The sequence below is a fragment of the Tinamus guttatus genome, unplaced genomic scaffold, assembly GCF_059628265.1.
Source record: "Tinamus guttatus ecotype Peru unplaced genomic scaffold, ASM5962826v1 Tinamus_guttatus_pri_ptg000240l, whole genome shotgun sequence".
Lineage (NCBI taxonomy): Eukaryota > Metazoa > Chordata > Aves > Tinamiformes > Tinamidae > Tinamus > Tinamus guttatus.
The window spans coordinates 5,870,568-5,893,770 of NW_028288774.1; the positions used below are offsets into that span (position 1 = coordinate 5,870,568).

The 23,203-nt window shown below is 44.1% G+C and overlaps 1 protein-coding gene across 6 annotated transcripts in view; it reads left to right on the forward strand.

Annotated features, from left to right (window-relative positions):
* The first annotated feature begins 583 nt into the window (after positions 1-583).
* TUB (TUB bipartite transcription factor) overlaps positions 584-23,203 on the forward strand; it is a 113,256-nt gene continuing 90,636 nt past the window's right edge. For all 6 annotated transcript variants that reach the window (XM_088525748.1, XM_088525751.1, XM_088525749.1 and 3 more), the window contains exon 1: positions 584-654. In XM_088525748.1, coding sequence (XP_088381874.1) covers positions 599-654 — 56 coding nt within the window. In that variant the 5' untranslated portion in view covers positions 584-598. The remainder of the gene's footprint in view (positions 655-23,203) is intronic.

Consider the following 23,203-nt stretch of genomic DNA (forward strand, 5'->3'; position numbering starts at 1 on the left):
CCTATAAAGCTAATTCTGCCCAGACGCAGGAGATTAGCCAGACTAGCATGATTAGGTAGTTAAGGTGGCTGTGCCCTGCCTTAGGGGGTGGGGAGGACCTCTGCCGAGCGAGCGCGGGCGGCTCGCGGAGCATCTCTGTGCGCGGGGGATCCGCTCCCGCGAGGTGAGGATTGCAAGGCGCAGGGACCTGCCGCGGGGTGGGCGCAGGGTGATGTCAGCGCCGTGGAACCGTATCTGTGGAAACCGGGATAAATAAAAAAGGAGAGCTGCCGTGGCAGGAGGCGCTCACGCCGCTCCCCTCGCTCTCGCGGGCTGCCTCCTAAGCCGCTTAGCATCGCTGCTGCTGCGGGTGGCCAGCCCGGCCCCGGCGCTGCGCGAGGCCCGCAGCGAGGCCCACGGCCCAGCAGCTCCCTCCGCGGCGGCGCAGCCGGCTGCTCCCTGAGCGTCGCTGCGCCGTGAGGGCCGCGGGCGTCTCGGCATCCACGCCGGGGCTCGCTCCCGGGTGGGTGGTTTGTCCTAAAGCGCTTCTGTTGTCCGCCCGGACAGTCGGCCGCCTGCCAGAGCGAGCGCCGCGGGAGCGCCGCAGCCCAGACGGAGGATGGAGAGCGTCAGCAGCAACAGGACCATGTCTTACAGCAGATGGAGTTACAACAGGTACTGTGCGTCTTGGCTCCTGTTTCCTTTTTTCTCTTCCTGATACTGTAAAACTATGAATATTCTCTCATAAACTGAGGCTGAACCCTCTCCAGGGAAGCAGAAACCTTTCCTGATGCTGCTTTTGCCATCTGAAATAGGCTTGAGGAGCACGGGTTTACCAGTTCCTGAAAAGTGATGGTTGCTGCTGTGTGGCAAGCATGGTGATTTTTCATCTCTCAGTTTTAACAAAACAGAGGATTGCTTCAACCACAGAGCAGGAAAGTACAAACATTTCCTGGACTTTCTTCTTGGAATAGTTGAATTTCAATACCGTAATTAACTGAACTATTGCTTAGACTCATGGAGACGTGATACCTATTCAAAGCTGATATCTGGAAATTTTCTACAAATCTAACTTAAGGCTTAGGAAATGAAGGGACCAAGGCTTCTCATTAAATAGTGGCATTTTCCTAGCAAAACTAAGAAGGGTGATGTACACTGTCTATCCACCACAGAGCTAAAAAGGCTAAATTAGGTCTCTCATTGAGACAGCTGACATATCCATCTTGTATTTTATATCAGAGTGCAACTGTATGTGCATATTTTTAATCTTTCGTGGAATGAATAATGGAAATTACTGCTCCATCAGTTTGTGATTCATGGTTGTGATTGACAGGTTCTTTAAGCCTAATTAAAAGGTACAAACTTCACACACTTTTCTTTTGCCTATGTAAATGTTAAACATGCAATGGTATTACAGCATTGTTAGCATCTAACTGAATCGCTATTGCAAGCCACTGAAATATTCTGAAGAAATAACCTTTGGAAGTGTTTTCCAGTGCTTCAACATGTATTCAGTGTCGCCCACGTTCCCTGGGTCTGTAGGACTGTATGGTTTATAGGTGCATCTGGAGAGTTTCACTCATTTCTGTATGTTCGTATGCCTCAGCAGAAAAGAGGTACAAATGCATGTTGTGGTGGCAGTTGGGATTGTGTCTTATTTAAAAATAGCTATACATGCATGTAGAGGCAAAGATGAATTACTCAGCAAGTCATGTTTTTGTGCATATATTCTGCTACACTGATGATGATTTTCATCACTGAAAATCCATGTCCTAAGTAACATGTAAGTACTAAGTAATCCATGTCCTGTTAGATTATAGGGAATAGAATAGAACACAAGTTTGCAGCTGTTACAATGCAGTATCTTAACCTGTGGTAAAGAAAACAGAAATTTCAAGAACACATCCTGGATGCTTTATCCCAGTGCTATCACCTTTTGATTTAATCTTGTTTATTGCCTGTGATCTATTTCTCTGGTCTACAGTCTTTATTGACAGGACGAAGAACTCTCTAATTACTATTTCTTCGCATTGCAGTCAGTAGGGATGCTACACTTGCTTGTCTGCCTGTTTTTATTATTATTATTATTATGTTTGAAGTGAGGAATATAGTATTTCAGTGCCCAAATTGTGTTTTTTTTTTTTTTGGTACCCAGTTTCCAGACTATGAAATTCTATGTAACAAATCCAAAATACATGAACCAAACCTGTGTAATTTATTTTTCTGTCAGTTGCTAGTGCTAGAAGGCAAAGGAATAAACTGCTGCTTTAACTAAATCTCTCCTTTCTGAAATGGTGCAGAGTTGTTCTCGTACACTGAAACTGTCCTCCCACATCCATCTTATGCCCAATCCAATTATACAAGAGAGAATAAATCCTTTTTATCTAACCCCCTTTTTACTGTCAGTTGTATTTGGAACATATTTGCTGCCTCATCCTTGATCTTCCTGAGCAATGACAGAAAAAGGTTTGGGAGAACTTTCTGTTGGCAGAAATACACTTCATTATCTGCTCTTTGTGATTTAATGGCAATAGTATATATGTGGAGAATATCCTTTCTTGTAGATGTTTGTGTTTTTCTCAGTGTTGCAAGCATACTAATTTCAGGCTTGACAGATGACATGTAAAGAAATTCTCAGTGTAGATATTTGCAGTTTCCTCACTGTCTACAAATGTGGAATGCTCCAGCCGAAGGTACAGCTCAGTATTTTATACGCACTTCTCCCCTTTTCGTAAACAGAATTTCTCAAGTAAAACAAGTGAGGGAAGAGGGGGATGCTGCTCACTGTGTGCATTTAAAGCTCATGAGACTCGGGAAAAAAAAGACACATGCTTTGTCTTTCTTTGAGCACTTAAAATACAGTCGGGAGCTTGCGGACGTGAACTCGTCTCTCCTGAAGACTGAAATTTTCATATACTTACATGGATGTTGGGCTTTGACAAAAACATGAACTCATTGTAAGGCTTCGTGAATAGTGCTCACTAGTATAGTGAAATGAAGGAGCGTTGCTAGCTGAGTAACATAATTTGCTTTTTCCTCAGTGGGAACTTTTAAAGTTGTGCTTGAAATGTAACTGCTCATAAAACAGCATTAGTGACACTTGCCTCATTTATGAGTGCTGTGAAATCAAGCAATGATACTTGTATTATTACCTCTCCAAATAAAGCAGAACCGTGGTGACAGCTACCACGGCAATGCTGTCACCAGGAATCACAAAATGCTACAAGTGCAGGCAGGGTCATTTCTCTGTTGTGGCCCATTTGAGGCCAGGACTCCTCAAACCAACTCCTACCAAAGTTAATGTGCCGAGCTCTAATGTTTTGCTGTTCTGCAAGAGGAGCCTTATCATAAATAGTGTGGAGTGTGTCACAGCCTTTCTGGAGCTGGAGCAATACCTGTGCCTGGTGCAAGTCGCAGGAGTGCTAGCTTATCTTTGAGATGATCTGTAGGTGCCAAATACTACTTTGATGCTTTTCATTTCTCACTTTCTCAGCTTAATGTTGTGGCTTTAGATGGGGGGAGGTAGGGTCTTTTAATTTTGAAGGTGAATGTCTTAACAGTTCAAGAAGAAAAAGACCTTTGAAGGCAGAACTGAAAGAATAACACACACTTAAAGTTGCAAGGTTGCAAAGTTATTAACAGGTATTTTAATTGTAGAATTTTTAACTGTAGAAATGTTCCTCCAGTGCCTCTCAGCTCTGCAGCTCTGTTGAACCTCTGGGTCACCCTATGGGTTTGCAGGTGGAGGAGCCTCTTTAGGAAAGTGGAAAGGAGGGCCTTGGGGGTAAGTTTGTAAGTAAGGGGTAAGTTTGCCCCTTGCAGCAGGACTGACAGCAGCTGGATGGGAGAGTGTAACTCATTTTTCTCTGAGTAAATATTTAGATTTCTTGGCTCTGGTGCCCATTACTGGGTGATCTGGATGAGCCACTTGCTTTCTGCCTGCTTCCTCCTCTATTTCCTAGAAGTACAAGGGGCCTAGGCATTTAGCTGTCTATATTGAAGCGGTTTGCAGTACTCTGGACAGGCCAAACTCTGTGTTAAAGCTGATGACTGCTTCTCCTCCAGCTGCACTCTTTTTTTTTTTTTTTTTAATCTTGGAGTTAGCCTCTGTGAATCAGCATTACAGTTGGATAAGGCTGAAAGAGCAGACTCTGGCTCCTATAAATGCTGTAGCATCTATCATTTTTCAAAAAAGTTCATAGTTGATTAAATAGCATGAAGGGTTGGGACGGAGGGAAATGCAGTTATGGAGTCCAGGCTCTGTAAATTGCATGATTACGGAAAGCCATAGGAACAGGCAGAGTTACTATGTTCCTTCCAATGTTCAAGCATACGCCTTGACTAAAATACTTGTTTGTTACAAATACAGGCATTTTCCTAGGGGAGGAAGGTCAAGATTTTTTATATTTCTCAGAATTTGACCCTGACATTAAATTCTTTTCTCCAACTTCTTCCATTGCAGTGCAAGATTTATTTATAGGGAGAAACACTGCTCATTCCTGTAGGCAGCTTATGGGATGCAGAGAAAGTCCAAGCACCGAATATCAAACCTGAGGTGAAGGAAACTCCATGCAATTACAAGAGACCATTCCACCAACTTCACCTCAACTGCTCTTTTAGGCAAAACTGCTCTTTTGAGGGCAAGGGGAGGTTGTGTGGCTATGAAAAAGACGTGACTATACTGTGGAAAAGCTCTTAAAGAGAAAATATGGCATTGCCATGGCTCATAACTGGCCTTCCTGAAAGGCCAGCCTTATTTTAGACATATCTTTGCCTTCCTCCCATTTCAGTGTTGTGATAATTTGCTCCTTGTTCTAATTATTGACAATCCAGAGCAGAGGACAGGGAGGGATTTAAACAAAAGGTGAGGATTCTTCATAGGTTGCAAAAATATCTGGTATTTCTAAAGTAACCTGGCTAACTCCTAGAGTGAAATAATTCTCCTCTTTCACTCTTTGCACTCGGTGAGAAACTGCTTTCCGAGAGAGCTGCTATTGCATTTCTATCAAGTTAACGTTCTGTCTGAGCTATGTTCCAACAGCTGAACATGCATATGGCCTTCTGGTGCAAAGAAATACTTGTTCTCTGGCACAGAGCGGAGCTCCCTCGTGTTTCTGATTCTCAGTTTCCAGCGCTGCGCGAGTTCTGGCAGCGGGGCCTGGGCAGGCCGCCCTGCGCCTCCTGCTGCTCGCAGGGCCTGTGGTGCCGCGCAGGCCCCGGCTCCCCGGGAAGCGTCTGCGGCTCGAGCTGCCGGGGAGAGAGCGCCCTGCTCTGAAACCAGGGACCGAGGGGCGCTGGTTTCATCTGTGTGGGGATAATGATCCTTGTGGAATACTCCCTGGGTTAGCCTGGGATTAAATATATTTCTGTAGGAGGTCACGGTCTTCAGGGAGGGTGCTGCCCTTCCAAGAGGCTGCGGGTTGGCGTGTTGCAGTGGCTCCTGTTCCCCAGCCCTGACCAGGCAGGGCTTGCACACTGCGTGCGTTGGCTTCCTCGGGGTACTTGCAGTAAGAGCGGGCAACTAGAGTATTTGGAAGCCCATTTTATGGTGAAAGTCTTTGAGATCGGACAAACAGAGTGCCTGTGCATGTTCAGTCACAGCTAGGGACACAAGACTTTTTTTTTTTTTTTTTTTTTCTTTTTTTTTCTTCCTAAGAGGCTATGGAGGCAGTAAAAGAATAAATTAAGGCCATGCAGTCATAGGCCTAAAGAGGCAAGGGAATAACATAGGTATATACAGATGGTATCTTTTCTGTATAATCTGTTCATGTCAGACCATAAAATTATATTAATACTCCTAGTTACGCCACAGTTGGCACTCTTTAACACACAGCTATGTTGTAAGAGGACCTTTTAGTCAAAGACTTCACCTAAAACTTCTTGAAGTGAAATGAAAACATTCAAGCTCATGTTTCCTGAATGCTGATGAATTAGGACTCTGGACACCATGCAAAATTTCCCTGTGTCAGTCGTCTGTGGTCTAGATGTCTGAAGCAATGTCTGTGACTTACCTTAACTGATAACCTCATAGTCTTTGCTTACTGAGACTGTTAGCGTTATTGTGTGCCTCCCTGCTGCAGCCCATGCTCCCCTGCCTTTAGCCCTTGGAAGAATATTTTGGGAAATTTACCTCTAGGATGTTTCAATTGATGTAGACAGCTCAAAACTTTTTCTCTTGATCTGTCTCTTAGGTCTATTCTGGATATCTGTTTTGTTCCTGGCTTATTTTTGAAGATGCTATTTTTGCTTTGCCTTTTTTATTCAGAGTTGAAAAGCTGCTAATGTGTATTTGGGTCATAGTATAGGAAGGTTTCGATCTTAGATCTTTTCTGAGATCTTTTTCAATTCCTTGATCTTTTCTAGGATGTGCTGCTATCAGTGAGTTTATAGGGCTTGTCCTTCAAACCTCCACCGAAAGGGTTTTCTTTGGGAAGTCATAATTTCTTGTTGCTCCCTTCTCTTCTTTGAACTAGCAGCTGTTGAAATCCCGAGGTGCGTCTGTCTCTTACATCCCTGGCCTCGCTGCGGCCGGCTCCCCGTGCCGGCACCCGAGATGAGTGGGGCCATCTCCACAGCCCATGCTTGGAACCACTGGCAGGGAGGACAGGCACATCGCGCTCGGAGCCTTTCTGAGGCTGTTTGTTAGTGAGACTTCCTTATCCTGTCTCCTCTGCAGTCCTGTGGCCTTGTGTGGTTTTTCTCCCCAAGTAAATATGTCTGTAGTTGTAGCCACTGAATAAAGTAGCTGGAAGAACCAAGAAGCAGAAATAAGGAATCAAAGAAGGAGTTAAAAATGGCCACATCTGAAGTGAAGCCAGAATAAAATGTTTCTGTAATTGTTGAACTTAGGAGAATTTATGTATCAATATTGTGCATTTAGCTTTATAGATGTCTGTTCTTTGCCTTTTTTTTTTTTTTTTTTTTTTTTTTTTGCTTTTTTAAACATAATATCAGTTACATAAGAGAATCTAGAATTTTGGAAAGATGTTTTCCCTCTTGAATCAAAACACTATAAATGGTATGTAGACGCCCATCTCCTTTTCTCGTTTAGGATAAGAGTTTCACATTGGTTGGTGGCGCATCCTTACAGGTGTGTGAATTCTCCAGAGACTAAATGGTGATTTGTAACAACCTGACAGCAAGAGGTGGGAAGGGGAGAACTTCTGATCACATTTCACTGAGGAAGAAATTTTAAAGCTTTTTATTCAAGATCACTGTATGTTAATCATACTTACTCACTTATCGCATTGCAGTTCTAATGATCGTCAGGAGCCCAGAACATGTAACATTACTTAAGGGTTTTCAGTAAAAGAGACGAGTTTTTTTTCTCTCCAGTGCTAGTGTTATTACTTAGAAATATCAGTAAAGTTTTAGGTTGTTAAAGCTGTTTTCTCACAGCGTAGATCTGCTTCAGTAAGCTTTACCTTCCCTGTGGCAGGTAGCCCTTGCATGGTGGAGGTGGATGTCGCCGCGTGGAGCGGAGCAGCTCATGGTGCTGCCCACATGCTGGGCCGTGGGGACGGTGGCAGGAGCAGGGCACTGTTCTGGGGCCTTGGGGCCACCTCGCTGCTGCCGCCAGCACAGGCAGCCACTTCCACGGCCCTTTGCTGTTGCTTACCCGCATGCGTGTGCATGATGGTAGATACTATATTCTTCTTGTTGGTATCTGAATTGTACCTTTCATGAAGATGCATTTGTCCTACCAGCTCCTGGCAAAGCTGGGGTGCTGTTTTGGGATCTGGGGCTAAGCCACAGACATTGTTGTTCAGTATTGTTGCACTCTCATGAAGTTGAGCTTCAATCAGACTACAGGGCATTATTAAATATATCAACTTAACTATGTTATTATTAAATATGGATATACCGCCTTCTGTTCAGGAGGGTAGGATGGAGAGCACTGATATTTTCCCGATACTTTTACTGTCTGCTGTAGGCATTTGCTACCGGCCACTTATGAGGCCAAGTGAAACGTTGGCTCTACCATGCTCAGCCATTCTTGTGCTGGGGCAGCTGTGCCTTTGGACAACAGAGAAGGAGCTTCAGGGCTGAGCGAGAAGGATCTGTAGGAACCTGAAAGGTTTGAGAATGACTGTGACTAGCGCTGAAGACAAGTGTGAGTTTGTGACGGCAAACTTTGTCTAACAGCTATCCTCCTGGGCAGGCTGGGACTGTGAGTATCCACAACGAACACATGCCTGTGTGGAACTGAAGCTTAAATGGGGGGACCAAACTCTGTTTTGTTCACTATAGTGTCTTTGCCATATGTTATTTACATTGCATACATTCATCTGAAAATGTTGTATATACTAACAGGATGTTTTAAAATTCTAATCAGGGTGAAATGCCTGCAGAAACAGAAGCATTTGCTTTTTTTTATCCACTGCAGCAAGATGGTTCTTTTCTGCTGTTGACTGTGCTGTTGCTTTGCTAACACGGTGCCAGTGAGATGCTGAAGCAACATTCAAATGTAGGGATGCTGAATGTGCAAGAGACGAGTTGTGTAGGCGGCCGTTTGGGTAAGTTCTCGTCTTGGCTTTACAAGTTTGGGTGCTCTGCTGTGTGTCTTCCACGCGCCCTGCGTGCAGCCCTTCTGCTGCGGCAGGGAGAGCCCTCGTGCATGGGCGCATGGTGACGCCCGCTGCCGTGTGCCCGCCGCGCCTCGCTCGCAGCTCTGCAGTTAGCTCGGGCACAGCTTAGGGCCCTTCTTGCATGGACAGTTCTCTTCCTGCTGAGAACCTGGTCCGTTAACCTGTGTGGCTGCCTCCAAGGTTTTCTGGCGTCCAGCACATGCGTTATGGCAAACCCAGGCAGCACATGCCTAAGTCCCTTTTCTCTGAGTCTTATGAACATTGCCAAGAGCAATATTTCAAGGAATGTTAGTTTGCTTCACGCGTGTTGCATTTTTTGGCCGTTTGGCCCAAGTTCTGTCACAGATAGTATCTGCTAGTGTTTTTAAGGCATTATTTCTCCTATATGCTGAACAACATAGAAGTGCTTGCGCGTCTGGCAGTGGCGTAATGCTCCAGCAGTGGTGTGTTGCTCTAAATGTGTTTGCAGTTCTCTGACTTCTTTACTAGATTATTGTTCTTATTTTATAACTGTAATGATTTTAATATATCATTTTACCTTTCTATTGTCATGTCCTTGATGGTGCTGCTTGAGTACAAATTCTGAGCTCTGCATATTGTAAATAATGTGCATCAGTGTAGGAGATGCCCCTATCTCCTTCCAAAGAACTGAAGTGACTCTGTGTTGCCTGGCGTGTTATTCCAGAAATGCTTCTCACCGCCTTTTCCCTTTCTGAGGAAGACAAGCATGTGTCAAAGAAAAGCAGGGCAATGATGACTTTGCTGCCTGAGAGGATGATTAAATACAAAGTTTGTTTCCAGCTGTTTGATGTTCTGCATCTAAGGTAGTTCCTGTCCAAAAAATCAGCTAACAGTTGATGCATGCTTCAACTGCTATGAAACAGGGAGAAAAGATGCTGCAGCTGCCCAAAAGGAGTAAAACCACTCCATGTACCACAAGAATCAAATCCAGAAACCTGCCAAGCTTGGGGAGATGCTTATCCCAGGGGAGGCTTTGTAAGTGTGTATGGGAGTAAATAAAAATAACGAAGTCTCATTAATATGAAATTGGAAGCCAATCTAAAGAATATTTGTGGTGTTTACTAGTCATTGCACTTCGGCATTTTGGTGTGTGCAGTGTGAGAAGGTGCATGTGCAGGAAATGCCTCTTTAAAAGGACATGAGAACTAGAAAGATACTTTTTTTCCCGCATTTCTTTCAAGTCCCCTCCTTTCTATTCCTTTTGTCTACCACTTTATTGCCTTATTTTTTCATACTGGTTTTATTGCTGTGATGGACCCTCAGAGAAAAAATATACATTATTTCTCTGGGATCTTAACAGTGGATGAGCCTAGAAAAAGTGAGGGTGGTCTTTTCAGATGTTTGCTTGGTTTAGCCCTTCAGTGAGCTGCTGCATGGAGCACTGAATTGCTTTCTGAATTAAATCTGTGCTGTTTTGCTAGCACATTTACTGACAGCTGGCCAAGGCAATAGGAGCTGTTATGTTGCGGTATTAGTCATGTTCTGAAACAATATCACCTTATGGCAGCTGTGCAGCTGCAGCAGGCTGAAAGCTTTGCATGTCTAAGGGGAGGGCTGCAGCCAGCCTCTCTGGCAGACGAGACCTGCATCGTCACTGACCTTTTTGTGTTTTCAACTAGAGATATTTCGTGATCACTCAGTAACAAGCAATAATCCTTTTATTCTTCTAACTAAAGATCTTTTACAGTATCTAGAAGGCTTGTTTTAAAGATCAAACTCAAGGAATTTCTATGCAGAAATAAGCTCTAGTTTCTCAAGCTGAACGTGTTGCTGTTGCAATTTGTATAGCCCTGCTGTGATGCTTCCGTTGACTTGGGTAAGATCCATCCCGATGCTGATGCTGCAGGAGCTGGAAGCCTAACCAAAGGCTTGGGGCACTCAGGGGTGCAAGGAGCTGCCCGGTTTGTGCTGCCAAAGGCCCTGCGCAGCAGGAGATGCTGCCTGGCAAAGGGTGCAAGGACATCCCTTAATGTCTTTCCGGAATGTCTCTGCTCTGGCTGCAGATGGAAATAGCAGAGTGAGTTGCAGGCACCTGACTGGTTTTTGGTTGTGGGGGACAGGGACAGAGCTAAGGATATTGTCACTCTCTCCCTACCCTGGCAGAGTGTTTAAGTGAATCTCTTATTTGGAAGCTGACAGGAGCAGGAGCGTGGCACTGACCTGGGCTCTGCTTCCGCAGCCGATGCTTTGAGCTCCGAGCTTTTGCTGTGCAGCGTGATGCAGGCATCAGCTGCGACTGAGAACTTGGCGGTACCTGTGGACCTGGAAATTTCTATTCGTTCCATATTACTAAGCCTATTTTCTTCTTTAATTGATCCTGACAGCTGTAAATTCTTGTTTAAAACAAAATTTGCTCCTGTGAGAGAAGTGTCTGTGTTAGAAAAAGCATCTTACTCTCTCCTTTATTGGTCTTAGTGAGCCCTTTTGTCTGAAGAGCTGAATGAGGACGCACTTATGCTTCTAATCTCATGTGTCACTTAAATCCATTGGGTGGGTCACTTGAAGATTTGGCTTTACTCCTTAGGGGCTCCTGGCAGGATCTCAAATTGGCGCTCGGGAGCATTGCCTCCCTCCCGGAGGTGGCAGAGAGTGGGGGCTGCTTCTGCAGCAAGATCTTCTTTTGCAGACTTTGCTCTCAGACTGACTAGTATCAGCTCTAAGGTCTGCAGGAAATGAGCTCAATTTCTTAACCACTCCATCTGAATTAGAGCGCGAGCGAGAAAAGGCCCCATCAAATCGTGACTCCCACAGGAGAGCCAGCAACAGTGCAGACACCGGCAGCGAAGCCGTCTCGCAAGGGTCCAGCTCTAGAGCCTACCACAGGCTCAGCTGCTTTTCACGTTTTATCTTGCACTTATTTGGAGAGGTACAGACTGTTCCCGGCTGTTGAGCACAGCCTGTCTGGACAGGAGTACTCACTGTGTTGCGAGTGCTTCTTTCAAAGGAAATACTCTTTCAGGGCTGGTTTCTCAGTTAGAAAACTGCATAGGGAGAGATGCTGAAAGCCCTTCCTCTCCCCCACCAGAGTACCTCTTACCAAAGGACAGAGGGAATGCAGGGCCCTCTCTCCCATAGGGAGCCAAGCCTGACATATCCATTACCTAAGCATGCTGCTGTAAGCCTAGCTAGCTCCGGTGCCTCAAACCCTGTGTGTTCATTCTCCTCCCTCCTCTATCTGCCCATATATGTAAATATAAATATATACATATGTATAGTGTTCAGCTACCTTTTTAGGTGTTGCAAGGCATAATTCACTCGCATTTCTGTATTAAAGCAGCTTCAAATCTCTGTTTAATTGAATAAATTGTTTAATTTTTCTGGCTGACTTAAGGCCATCATCAAAAAGCATTTCAATCTTCTTGAAATTAGCTTCCTTCTACCGGAATATGTAATGTGAAAAATATGGTCCATGTCTTCAGCGGTCCTGTAAACCGGAAAATAATCAGCCTGTTCAGTGTTATGTCATGGCGGTTGCCTGGGAAGTTGGGAAAGGCCTGCATGGAAAAAGTACTACCCTTTACTCCCTAGCTGCCATGAAGTTTTGAGGAAGCCAGTCCTGGGCAGTTTTCCTATACGTTCTCTCTGTTTCAAGTCTATTTTAGAAGCAAGCCACAGAGCTGGCAGCTGCCAAGAAAAACTGTCACTGAGAACTGCTACTCTGGAGTGCTCAAAGCTCTATAGAGTTCCTGTGGCAAAAAAATAGCTTTATGTAGATTACATTAGTTACTGAGAGGCAACTGAATTCCCTCAGGCTCTTGTGGGAGGAGGAAGGGTGTAGGGGAGAAAGGGGCTTTTCTTCCCCCTGAATGTGTCATATCCATGCAGTAACATTTATGTACGCCGGTGCTTTCGCCGCACGGTATCTCCGTGATCAGCCCTCAGCAGCGAGGCAGGGCAGCCTGGCAGCACAGGGAGCCTGGGGAGCATGGGCTGCAGAGGACAGGGATTTTCCCCTGTGATCTGTCAGATACAGAAACTTTTTTCTTTTTTTGCTTTTTTTTTTCTCCTTTTTCTTTATTTTTTTTAAACTCTGTGCATTTTTTCCTTTAATAGAAAGTGTCATCTGTAATTGAGACTATTACGTTGATATGCAGGGGTAGAGCAGAAGCATATGTGATTTAACTAATTCTGAGCACGCTCGTCCTGCTCGCTAAAATAAGCACTTTTTAGAAGCCCTACCCATTCGATGTCTTGCTGCGAAACAAAGCCAACCTCCATCACTTGCACCGCTTGGAAGCACGTATCCCTTGGCCCATGCTCACGGAGCCTTTGGAGCACTTGGCCAGGACTAGAGCCTCACTGCATTAGGTGCTGTGCAAGCACCTTGCCTCAGCTGGTCTAATCAGTGAAAATAATAGAGACTGCTGTCCGTCACTGGTAGGAAAAAGTGAGTGTAGCTGGGCAATGCAGTTAAATTGTTTACTCAGGAGCAGGCCCAGGAATTGAGACTGTCTTCTGATTTACGAATTGCCACCAAGGAGGCAGGATGCTGGAGACTCTATCTTCTCGCCTGCAGTCGGGGTGACTTTTTAACTTGTGTTGTCCTTTCTAAGCATGGCAGGCCACTGACAGTGCAGGTGGCTGCTGCTCCATGTTCTAGGGTACAGTGGCCCTAGAACCAACTTAATGATTTTGAAAAATCATTTGCTTGCATCATATGGTGTTTGTTTCCTGTGAACTGGACACCTCAGATTTGGGTAAAGTACTTTAAAATGCCTGTTGCTGTAGAGGTGATTGAATTTGAGCTGGCTGACTTAAAGGCTGGTAACATGCCAGGCATTTCCTATGCCATGTGCAAAAGAACAGGACAGATAATTTAGATGCATCAATATTTTTTGGTGGATCTGATACAATTGGTATTTATGTCCCAACTGAATACTTCTGAAAGCCTTTTCTTTATAATCTCCACTGAGAGTGAGTACTGAAAAGATCATTCCTTTAATCAGGGCTTTAGTGTATTTGAGATTTCAAAGTTTTGCAAGTCCAGCTCTGCACTGGCTACACAACAACCATGGGTTCCTAGCCCATCTGGAAGGGATCAAAGATAACTCACGTATATTCATCTTGATATACCATGTAATTTTGTAAATACAAAAGACAGACATCTCAGGCTAGACGGAAAAAATATGGTTTTGTCTTCAAGGCTTGATGACATTACAAAAAAAATGCTGTAATTGTCACAAAATAATTGAGATGTTACTGAAGTATTTGTTCAGCCTTTATTCTCTCATATGTAAAATGACTCCTGTTACTAGCAACTATCTTTTGTTGTAACTATGTCTCTGACCTCGCCACGGCCTGTTTGCCAGATATATGATAATGCCCTGTTTGTTGTTTAAACAGCAAATTGATGAGGTCTCAGCCTGGTTATTTTATGGTCATGAATAAAGTAATTAGTTCACCTAGGAGACGTGATGCCTGGGAGCCTAATTTTTCAGATAAACTGACTTTAAACCCTGGTCATTTGTATTTATTTTTTACATGGATGGAGTCAAGTATGTAATTACAGGCCCTTTTTACATAACATAAGCAAATACCCTGTATTATTCTGGTTAAGTTGCAATTTAAGCAGAGTATCAGTCTAGTTAAACAATTAGAGAAAGAGTTTTCCAGGCGATAATCCGTGCGTACTGAGAGTGAACTGAGCTGGCCCATGGTCAGAATCCTTAACACAAAAAGCCCCCTTAAAAAGATCAAAGCAAATAGTAAATCCAGCCTTTTGAAAGTGTAGGGAAGTAATGGCACTTTGAGAGTTGAAATAGAGTCCCAATGTGTTTAGAGAGATGCTGAAATTCCTTGGCCTCCTTTAAATCTTGCATACAGCTTGTCATTCCTGTGTCATTCCAGATGCTCTAACGAAGAAAACTTTGCCTGGTATTTCCATACATAGGCTTGGAAGGAGAAATGTAAGAGCAGCCAGAGGCCCTGGCAGAGGAGTGGTGGTTCCCTAGCCCGTGTCCTGCAGGAAGGGTGAGGGGGCCGATGCGGTGCTCGGTTACCTTTAGTTCCTGAGTCTTGCTGACGCCCGCTGAGAGCTGCTCTGACAAGGGCTTCTTGTGCTCTGCTGGACCACAGGGCCCCAAAGTGCTCTGTGCGTTTAATAATAATAAGGCCAGGAAAAGCAATTGTTTTAAAAATCAGTTCATCGTAACGAGATGTGTATTTCTTTCTGGGAGACTCAAGGTACATGATCCGTGGCAGAAATTGCCAAAAGACTTCTCTTCAAAGAGCGGCTCCCCAGGTTTCTACCTGGTATTTGAACACTACTGATACACCTAGTCTGAGTCCAGAAAGCCATCTGGTTTTCACAGCTAATAGCAATTGTAGCCGATAAAGGTGTATTGTAGCTGGAGGCAGGGAACAGGCCATTCACATTCAATTTGTAGAAACTGTAGTGGCGTTGCTCTCAAAATACCTTGTTTGCACCTGGTTTGCAATGCAGGTGCCCTGCTCTTGGGGGAGAAGCCACTTTCCCAGCTGCAAACTCCAGCCCAGGAGAAATGGGCGAGAGCAGCCCTGAGTGCAGCAGCAGGAAGGGATCTGTGCAGCTCCGGCACCTCCGAGTGCAACATGGACACTGATCCCTGCTCCAGTCCTGATGCCAGCGCGGAGCAATGCAAAGAAGAGCAGCTGTGTTTATAAGCAGCCAGGGAGCACGTTGCAGCGGGGAGGAAAGTGCTGCTGCCCCTGTTTAAAGGGAACAACTGGAAATGCTGGAAATCTGTCTCGTAGCCATTGTGGCTGATGGGCTGACAGGGCTCACTGCTGCACTGTCAGCCTCTAAATGTCCCATGTTCTCCCTGTCCGCACTAGCAAGGGAGGATTTCTGGAGCTGTGTCCATGTCACAGGGAAGGCAGGAGCGAGATGTTCCCAGCAGTGCTGCTTTCTTGTGCTTTGAATAAATGAGGGCTTGTGGGGCCATCAGGAACCGCACGAAGCGTAGTGCAGAATTCTTTATTTTTGGAGGAGGTGACACTCTGCAATGGAGGGATGAGGAGAGGCAGAAGCCCAGTTGCCACTGTTAATTTGGTAGAAAGCCTGGTGTTGGGATAAACCTTACTGCTTCTGAGTAATTCAAAGAATAGATAACCACTAGGCATGTATTCATTTTCTGAAAATGCAAATATTCTGTTGGAAAGGGCAGTGAAAGAAATACTTAAAACTGGAAGTTAACATCAGTATCCTCTGTGGGCTGATGGCAGATGGAGGGCAGAGTCCCCCGGAGCAGCGCAGCGAGCTCGCTGCCACCCGCTGCGTTCAGCTGGGACGTGGCCGCAGTGCTGAGCAAGGACGTTGGTACGGGGCCGTGCAGAGCTGCCCTGCGTGGGTGCACGCGTCGTGCTCGGGTGGGTGCTTCTCCCTGTCACGAATCCCCGGTGTTTTTCCTTCCTACATGGATAGCTGCAGCCCAGCTTCTGATGGGAATGCTGCCAAGCACCTGCCTGCAGCCTAGCAAGCAAATAGACGGGATGAAGCTTCGCCTTGCTCCCCTGCGGGCTTTGGGGTGGCCCTGCATGTCGGGGGCTGTTCCTCCTGTGCAGTGGGGCTGTTCAGCAGCCCCAGGTGCATCCAGACCCGGCCGCCTGCTGCTGAGGAATCAGACTCGTTGTCAAGGCAACTTCCTTCGGCTCTACCAGGAAGATGAGTTAAGACCATAGTCTTAAAACCGCGCGGCTGCCAAGGGTGTCCTCACCGCACCTCCCGTAAGCCGTAATCCCTGCGGGCGCGTAGCCTGGAGACATGAGGGCGCAAGGGGGAGCGCAGCGCGCGGACCCCGCGCGTGATTCTGCGTGAAGGTCTCGAGAGCTGCCGCCCGCCCTGGGTCAGCCCCGATGGTGCCACGTCGGGGCTGCACGAGGGTGCGAGAGGGGCAGGATGCGAATGCCAGTGCCCTCGCCAGTGCCATCCTGTGTGTGTTTCAGGAGGGTGCGTGTTTCAGGAGGGGACACAATGCCCAACTGCTCCTCCCCTTCCCTGTTGAAATTCCCGTGGAAGGCAGCAGCCCCTTCCTAAGGGCCAGCAAGGCCACCAATATCTGAGATGCTGAGCAGCATTTTCATTCTGCTGACAGCAGCTTACCAGAAATGTCAGATCCCAGCCCCAGCTTCTCCTCGAGGAGAAGATGCTTGAAGATACTTGTGTGCTGCTGGCTACTTTGTCAGGGCAAGGCAACCTGCTGTGGCACAGGGTTCTGGCACTGCCGTAGCTCCCTGCCGTATTTTAGGAGGATCTTATGGGATCTGAAAGCCAACTTAATGAGGTCTCTTTATTGTGCTACATCATATTTAGTTTGTGCAGAGAAGAGCAGTGTGAGTAATACTGAAAGAGGAGGGGAAGAGTGGGGAAAATAAATGACAGGTGGAAATGTGAGTGTAATACACTACAAGATAACCCAAGATGGAGATCCAAGGCCACATTGTGCTCTTCTCAGGCAAATACTGGCGGAAAGCTTTACCAGTGTGCTTGGGCATCTGAGTGCCAAATTTTGGGGAAGGTCAAGAAGTGTAATAGGGGCTTGTCTTTTTAGTACCGATCACATCATGTGAAATGAAGATCATTTTAGAAGAAGCTACAAAATGCCTGTATATGAGAATTTCTTATGCTTAATATGAAAATATATTTTGTATTTTGCAGCAGTGTATGTGCTATGGACACATGGACATATAGAGGGTTTTGAGAAAGGGAAGTGAAAATGCAAGTACTTTGGCTGCTTGAATTCAGCCAAAGCCCACTGGATAATTGTGTTTACTCCACTGGGGATCTTCAAAACCCGCTTGGACACAATCCTGTGTAACATGCTCTAGGTGACCCTGTGTGCGCAGGAGGGTTGGACTAGATCAAATCCAAAGGTCCCTTCCAACCTTAATGATTCTATAATTTGCTTTAGACTTCCAAATGCAAGCTACGGAAGTACCTAATTGTGGCTTTGGTGCTTTTTCTTCTTTGTTTTTGTTTTTCTTTTTTCTGCTTTGTTTTTGTTTTTCTTTTTTTCTGCTTTGTTTTTGTTTGTTTGTTTTATAATGAGAAATAAGAATCAATATATTCTAGTCACCACAAATAGCCTTACAAATCCTTAGTACAGAGTGTGGAGTTTTGGAGCATTTGTAGAAGTGCTCTAAAATAGTTCCCTCATCCATTTCATAACATAAAATGCATTCCCTATTGTGCTTGCAGATCCTCTTTCTCTATCAGCCACAGTGATATTTAAATATATCTAATATGTAAAGAAGCTTGGCTTCTTCATATACGCTTATGAGCAGTCTTGTGGTTCTATGCAGGCCTCATAGTCCACAAAAACACATCAGGATATTTACAGATACTCTACAAAGCAAATCTGAAAAAAGGCAAACGGCTGCAAAGGTGTTGAATAAATCTCATTTGGATTATAATTAAATGCAGAGTTGTTATATGAATTCAAGAGGAGATCAGACTTGAGCAATGCCCTGAACTGAAAAATACTGATGTGTGTTTGCTTTATTAACACCTATTGATCAAGTATACAGAAAGACTAGTTGGCAAAAGATAAACAACTTATTATACTTCAATCATAAACTCAGCATTTCCATTCCCTTATGTACTTGAAGAGCCTGTTCCTTGTTGCCATTTCAGTTCTTATCAGATTTAAAGTAGATGCAGAATTATGATTACCAATTAATCAACCATTTTTTTTTTAATCATAGCTAAGAAGAAATGCTATTTTGTTCTCATTACTTGTTCCGTTCATGGAAGTGAGTAATCTCCTTGAGACTATTGCAATAATGATCTGACAGCTGCATAAGAAGCCTAGAAATGTCCTAAGACAGATCTTTTTTATGTGTCAGAGAAATGCAATCCCCAGGCAAGTTAAAAACCACCCTCCTGTGAGATCTCATTAGCTCTTCTGGGAGACTATTTTGACAGCTGTCACTTGGCTGCCTCCCCCGTCTACTTTCCCAGGCACGTTTGTGTGCATCTGACTTTGGGAAGTCTTTACCTGAGTGAAAAGGGCAGGATGAATGGATGGCTACAAAGGGTCAGAAAATGGAGGGAGATAATCAGTGCTGTTCTGGAGTATTTTTCTGAAAGAGATTATGGAAGTTATGCCACAGCAGAGTTCCTTTACTCCAGAATGTGAGACTTAGTAGCTTGCCTTTCCTAGTCCTCTGATTCTTGTGGTTGTAAAAGAAAAGAAAAAAATCTTACTGCACTTCAACAGGTATTTTCTTTCCTATTCTTCTCATTTTCTGCCCCCATTTATGAGAATTCTGGAGTTGGATTCCTTCATACAAGCATGTTTATTTTATGATCTGTTAGTTAGCCTAAATGAATTTTATGACTTGGCCATAATACTAAAGCAGAATCCTGGCCATGTAGAGTACATGAAGGAAATTAAATAGCTGTTTTTGTGCTGCTGCCTACTCTTATGTGATCTGTTAAGGAATTATGACTTCACCAAGAGTCCTGGACTGCCAAAGAGTTGGACAAATTACTTTGATGGGGAATTAGCCTGCCTTTCTCTTGCTGGAGGAATACCAAATATAAGTATGTATTAGTGTCTTGAAATAACAAGGCATATATTGATATATACATACATATGAATAGCAAGACAGTGAGAAAATTATTTAGTGATATAATCTAATGAATATTGATGTAAAACTTAGATTGTTCCATCCACCTTACCACGAAGGTCTAGTTCATGCATGTTTTAAATCCTGTGTAGGATTGGTAGCTGAAAGCACTGTATTTGGAGAGTAGTCAATGGGAATGGGATCAGCTCTCCTGTCTGCTTGGGAACTGAAGAAATACCTGGAAGTTGATAATCAAACTTAGTGAAATATTACATTTCTTTAATGGCAAAGTGAGGATGTAGCAGGACTGGAGTGCACCAAGCATGTATGTGGACATGGACCTTGTTGTGAGCAGGGAACACTAACTCTTGCATTGCCATCCCTGCGTCTTGTCTTTCGATTCCTTTTGGTTTCTCCCTGTTTAGCTCAAGTAACCAGTCATATAAGCATAAGAGGTACAATTGCATCTCTTCTCAGCTCTGAAGTCTTAACCATGGCCAGGGTTAGAACACCATTCCACCACGTTGTATCAGTCACCAGCATATTGCTGGTTATTGCCTACCACCAGCGACCCTGAGCCTGCTTTTCCCGTATGGAAACCGCAGTGTGCTGCGCCTGCCCGACGCATTGCACCCAGCCATGCAAAGGACCTTTCTGAATGGGAAAGGGAACCGTTTTCCAGTGAAGTTCAATAAACCTGAGCTGGGGGAAAAACGTCTGTTCTGATCTGATAGTAATGAGGAGTTCACTAAATAGTTCTCAAGGTGATTTTCTTATTAGATATTGAACATGTATACATTAGGCATTTAATGGTAGATAAAAGCTCAAGGAGTTGAAGCTTCTCGGCTCATGCTCAAACCAGAGCATCAGGCTTGATCCCACAATTTCTGAAATATACCTGATGTCACCAGGCATGTGATTTAAATAGGCTTCACTGTCACAGTAAGTAAAGGGGTAGGCCTAGCTTATCACAGCAATTAAATTAAATTCTTGACCAAGTGGACCTTTAACTTGTGATTTACTGTGTTCCTGAATTAGGGCCAAAAGACATAAAACTCCAAAATGTTACTTATCTTGATTAAACGAATGCCAACTAGTTTTCTAGTATGCTGCAGCTCTGATTTAAATGTTTTCTAGACAAATGGTGATATGCAGGAGCTGAGTGTCTGTCTCTGCATATTTTCCTGCAGAAGGAGACACTTATTGCAGGGCTGTTCTGCAATCAGGTGCTCTTAATGCTGACCATGCCTTATCGTTCTCCTTAAATTAGTCACAGGTGACCAGGCCAAGGCCAGTGCCACCCAGGTGTCAAGAAGTAGCTGACTGATTTAGTCTTTCTGCAGCTCAGGAGCGGGAAGGAAGTATGAATCTGCTCTGCAGGTAAACATTTATTTGAGCTTTACTGGGATGTTATGCTTTCATCTGGGTTATAGCACAGAAGGTTGCTTTGTGCTGCTGATCAGATAGGACTGAGAATTAGACAAGTTACACTGTTACAGATGCAAAAGTTTTATGGGAAGCCATGAGGAAACTTTTCTGGGAAAATGGACTTATGTGACCCTTTTATGCTGTTTTTCTGCGAGTGTATTGAGAAAGCAGGGCCTGCTACAGAGGTGAAGGGCCTGCAAGGTATTGCTGACCTTGGTTAATTTAAAGGACTTGTTCCTAATTCGTTTTAGGATTAATTGACTTGTCTGAAGAAATGTTCTCCTCTCACCCCAGCTTGTTTTAATATGCGATGCAAATTCAGTGAAGTGAAGCTATTTATTTATTTATTTTTACTGTGAAGTAAACTCAGCACCGTCCTGTACTTTCTGTACGTTCTGTATGAAGATTGGCATTGGTAAAGAAATGTGGGCAGCTTTACCGCGTTTTCTATTTCTGGCTACCTCACAGGCAGTAGTTAACTGAGGTGTAAAAACAGTGCAAAAGGGGAAGCATTTCAGGCCATGAAAATATTTCCTTTGAACACGCATTATGGCACAGATCTAAAAGCGTTTGGAGCTGGAGGTTAAGTCACTTCTACTGTGTGTGCCTGAGTACTCTGTATGTGTCGAAGCAGCGCAGAGCACAGAGTAATGTGGTGGTTGAGATGCCGATGAATCGGCAGCCTTCCTTGCTGGTCAAGAGACCGCCTGCAACGAGTTCTGCACGCGCTCAGTTTGTGCTTAGCGGCTCTTGCAGCTCGATCAGAAAGGGTGATGAAACTACAAAAACATGGCAGTGCTGCAGGGAGATTTGGCGTTAGAAGCTGGCCTAATGTGCAACGTTTTCCTGGCCTATAATGTCTGGCAGTGCAGCTGGGAGGAGCAGCCTGGGGCTGGGCAACACAGGTGGTACCTGGTACCCCACAGGCAGAGAGAGGTTCCAGAAAAAGCTGGGGCATCTTGGGTTTTTTATATATATACTTTGAATTCTGCGACAATTATGCAATATGTTGAATTCTGCAGTTTTTCAAATTATAATTGTGAATATATGCAGTGCATCAATGTGTTTTTTCTAGTTACACTAGAGGAATGTCCTTTAAGCCATCCTCATTTTCTAGTTGTAGACACTATAAAGCAGGAAAATGTGCAGCTAACATGTAAAAATGGAGTTTTTAAAAAATGTGTTGGAGCTTTAGGAAAACAGTGACCCTTCAAGAGGTACAGGGTAAGAATGGGAGTAAAAAGAACAGAAAGAGGAAGATGAATAAATGAAGACAGGCAGGAACACTGAGGTGATGGAGGCTGAGGTGATTTTGGATACACTGGAGCATCCAACCAATGGCACAGGAAAAGGTTCAGTGAAAACTGCTTTGCTGCAAGTGCTCTCTGATACCCTCATGGTCATGGTTTTCCTGCGGCAGTTGAGTCAGCTTTGCTCCCTGTCTGTTCTTGGTGGAGTCTCCTGCTTCCCTGCATCCCCATCCTGGGGTTTGGACCCCATATTTCCCCTCTGGCAGTGTGTAGCAGCCCTCATTAAAAGGTCTGTGGCTGCAGATGCCACTGGTCACAACTCTCTGGCTGTAAAATTGGACTGTGAAACTGGAATTTAAGGTCCTATTTTGGATGTGTGTGTGTTCGTCACTTTAATGCTTTTGAATGTTACTTAAAATTTTTGTGACAGGGTAATCTGTGGCAAGAGATATTTAAAATGGCCTTCAGCTCTGTTTATTTTCTGTAGGTTGATTTTTATAGTCCATCTGCCTAGTCCAGATTCTATCTATTCTTCAGCTGTCGTCTTAGAAGTAGACCCTAATAAACATGATTTTTTGCTTTTGTTTACTAATTTTTTCTCTTAAAATCCAAATTTACAAATTATTTCCTCAGATTTCAGCATTAAAGATGGATTCTCTTAGAGCTTAACCTTCTACTGCTAGCTCAAGAAATAAGTTTTTTATTTTTGCTGTTTCATTTAGGATACAAATATAAGCTAGGTTGTCAGTTTTTTCAGAGTGTAAAAGCTTTGACTATGATGAGTCACAAATATATTTTACAATGTTTTACCTTTCTCTAAGGATTTGAAATTATTCACTTATGTCAGATCTCAGTATTTATTGACACTTCCATTTTATATTCTCTAAATATCAAAAGTTTTTCTCTTTGAACAGAGCTGCAACTTTAATGTATTTACAGTACTTCCCCTGCTAGTCTGTTTAGGCTGAATAAGATTATGGAAATTCTTCCATTCTATTGTTAGTCTGGAAATATTTCGTTGAAACAAATGTCTGTCCTGTCGGGTTTTTTGTTATCATGGGTTCAGAGGTACTGATTTGATCATGATAAGCATTTCTAGTTACCATCTTGATGTCCTCAATAGAAATAAACAGGGTTATCTTTGTTGTTTAGGAGACTTCATTTTCTCCCTGTAAGGGGCAAAGAGTGAAGGTCTTCAGTCATCTAAAATTGATATAATATTCAAAACATATTTTTGAATTCAAATCTAGCTGGGCTAAGGATGTGATTATGAAACTATGTGGGGCATTGCAAGTAGTTTTGATATATGGTAGTCTTAATCGCTGATTTATTTCTACACGCACCCTTTTTGGTCTCTTTGCCTTGGGGTCCTGCCATTCAGGGCCCTTG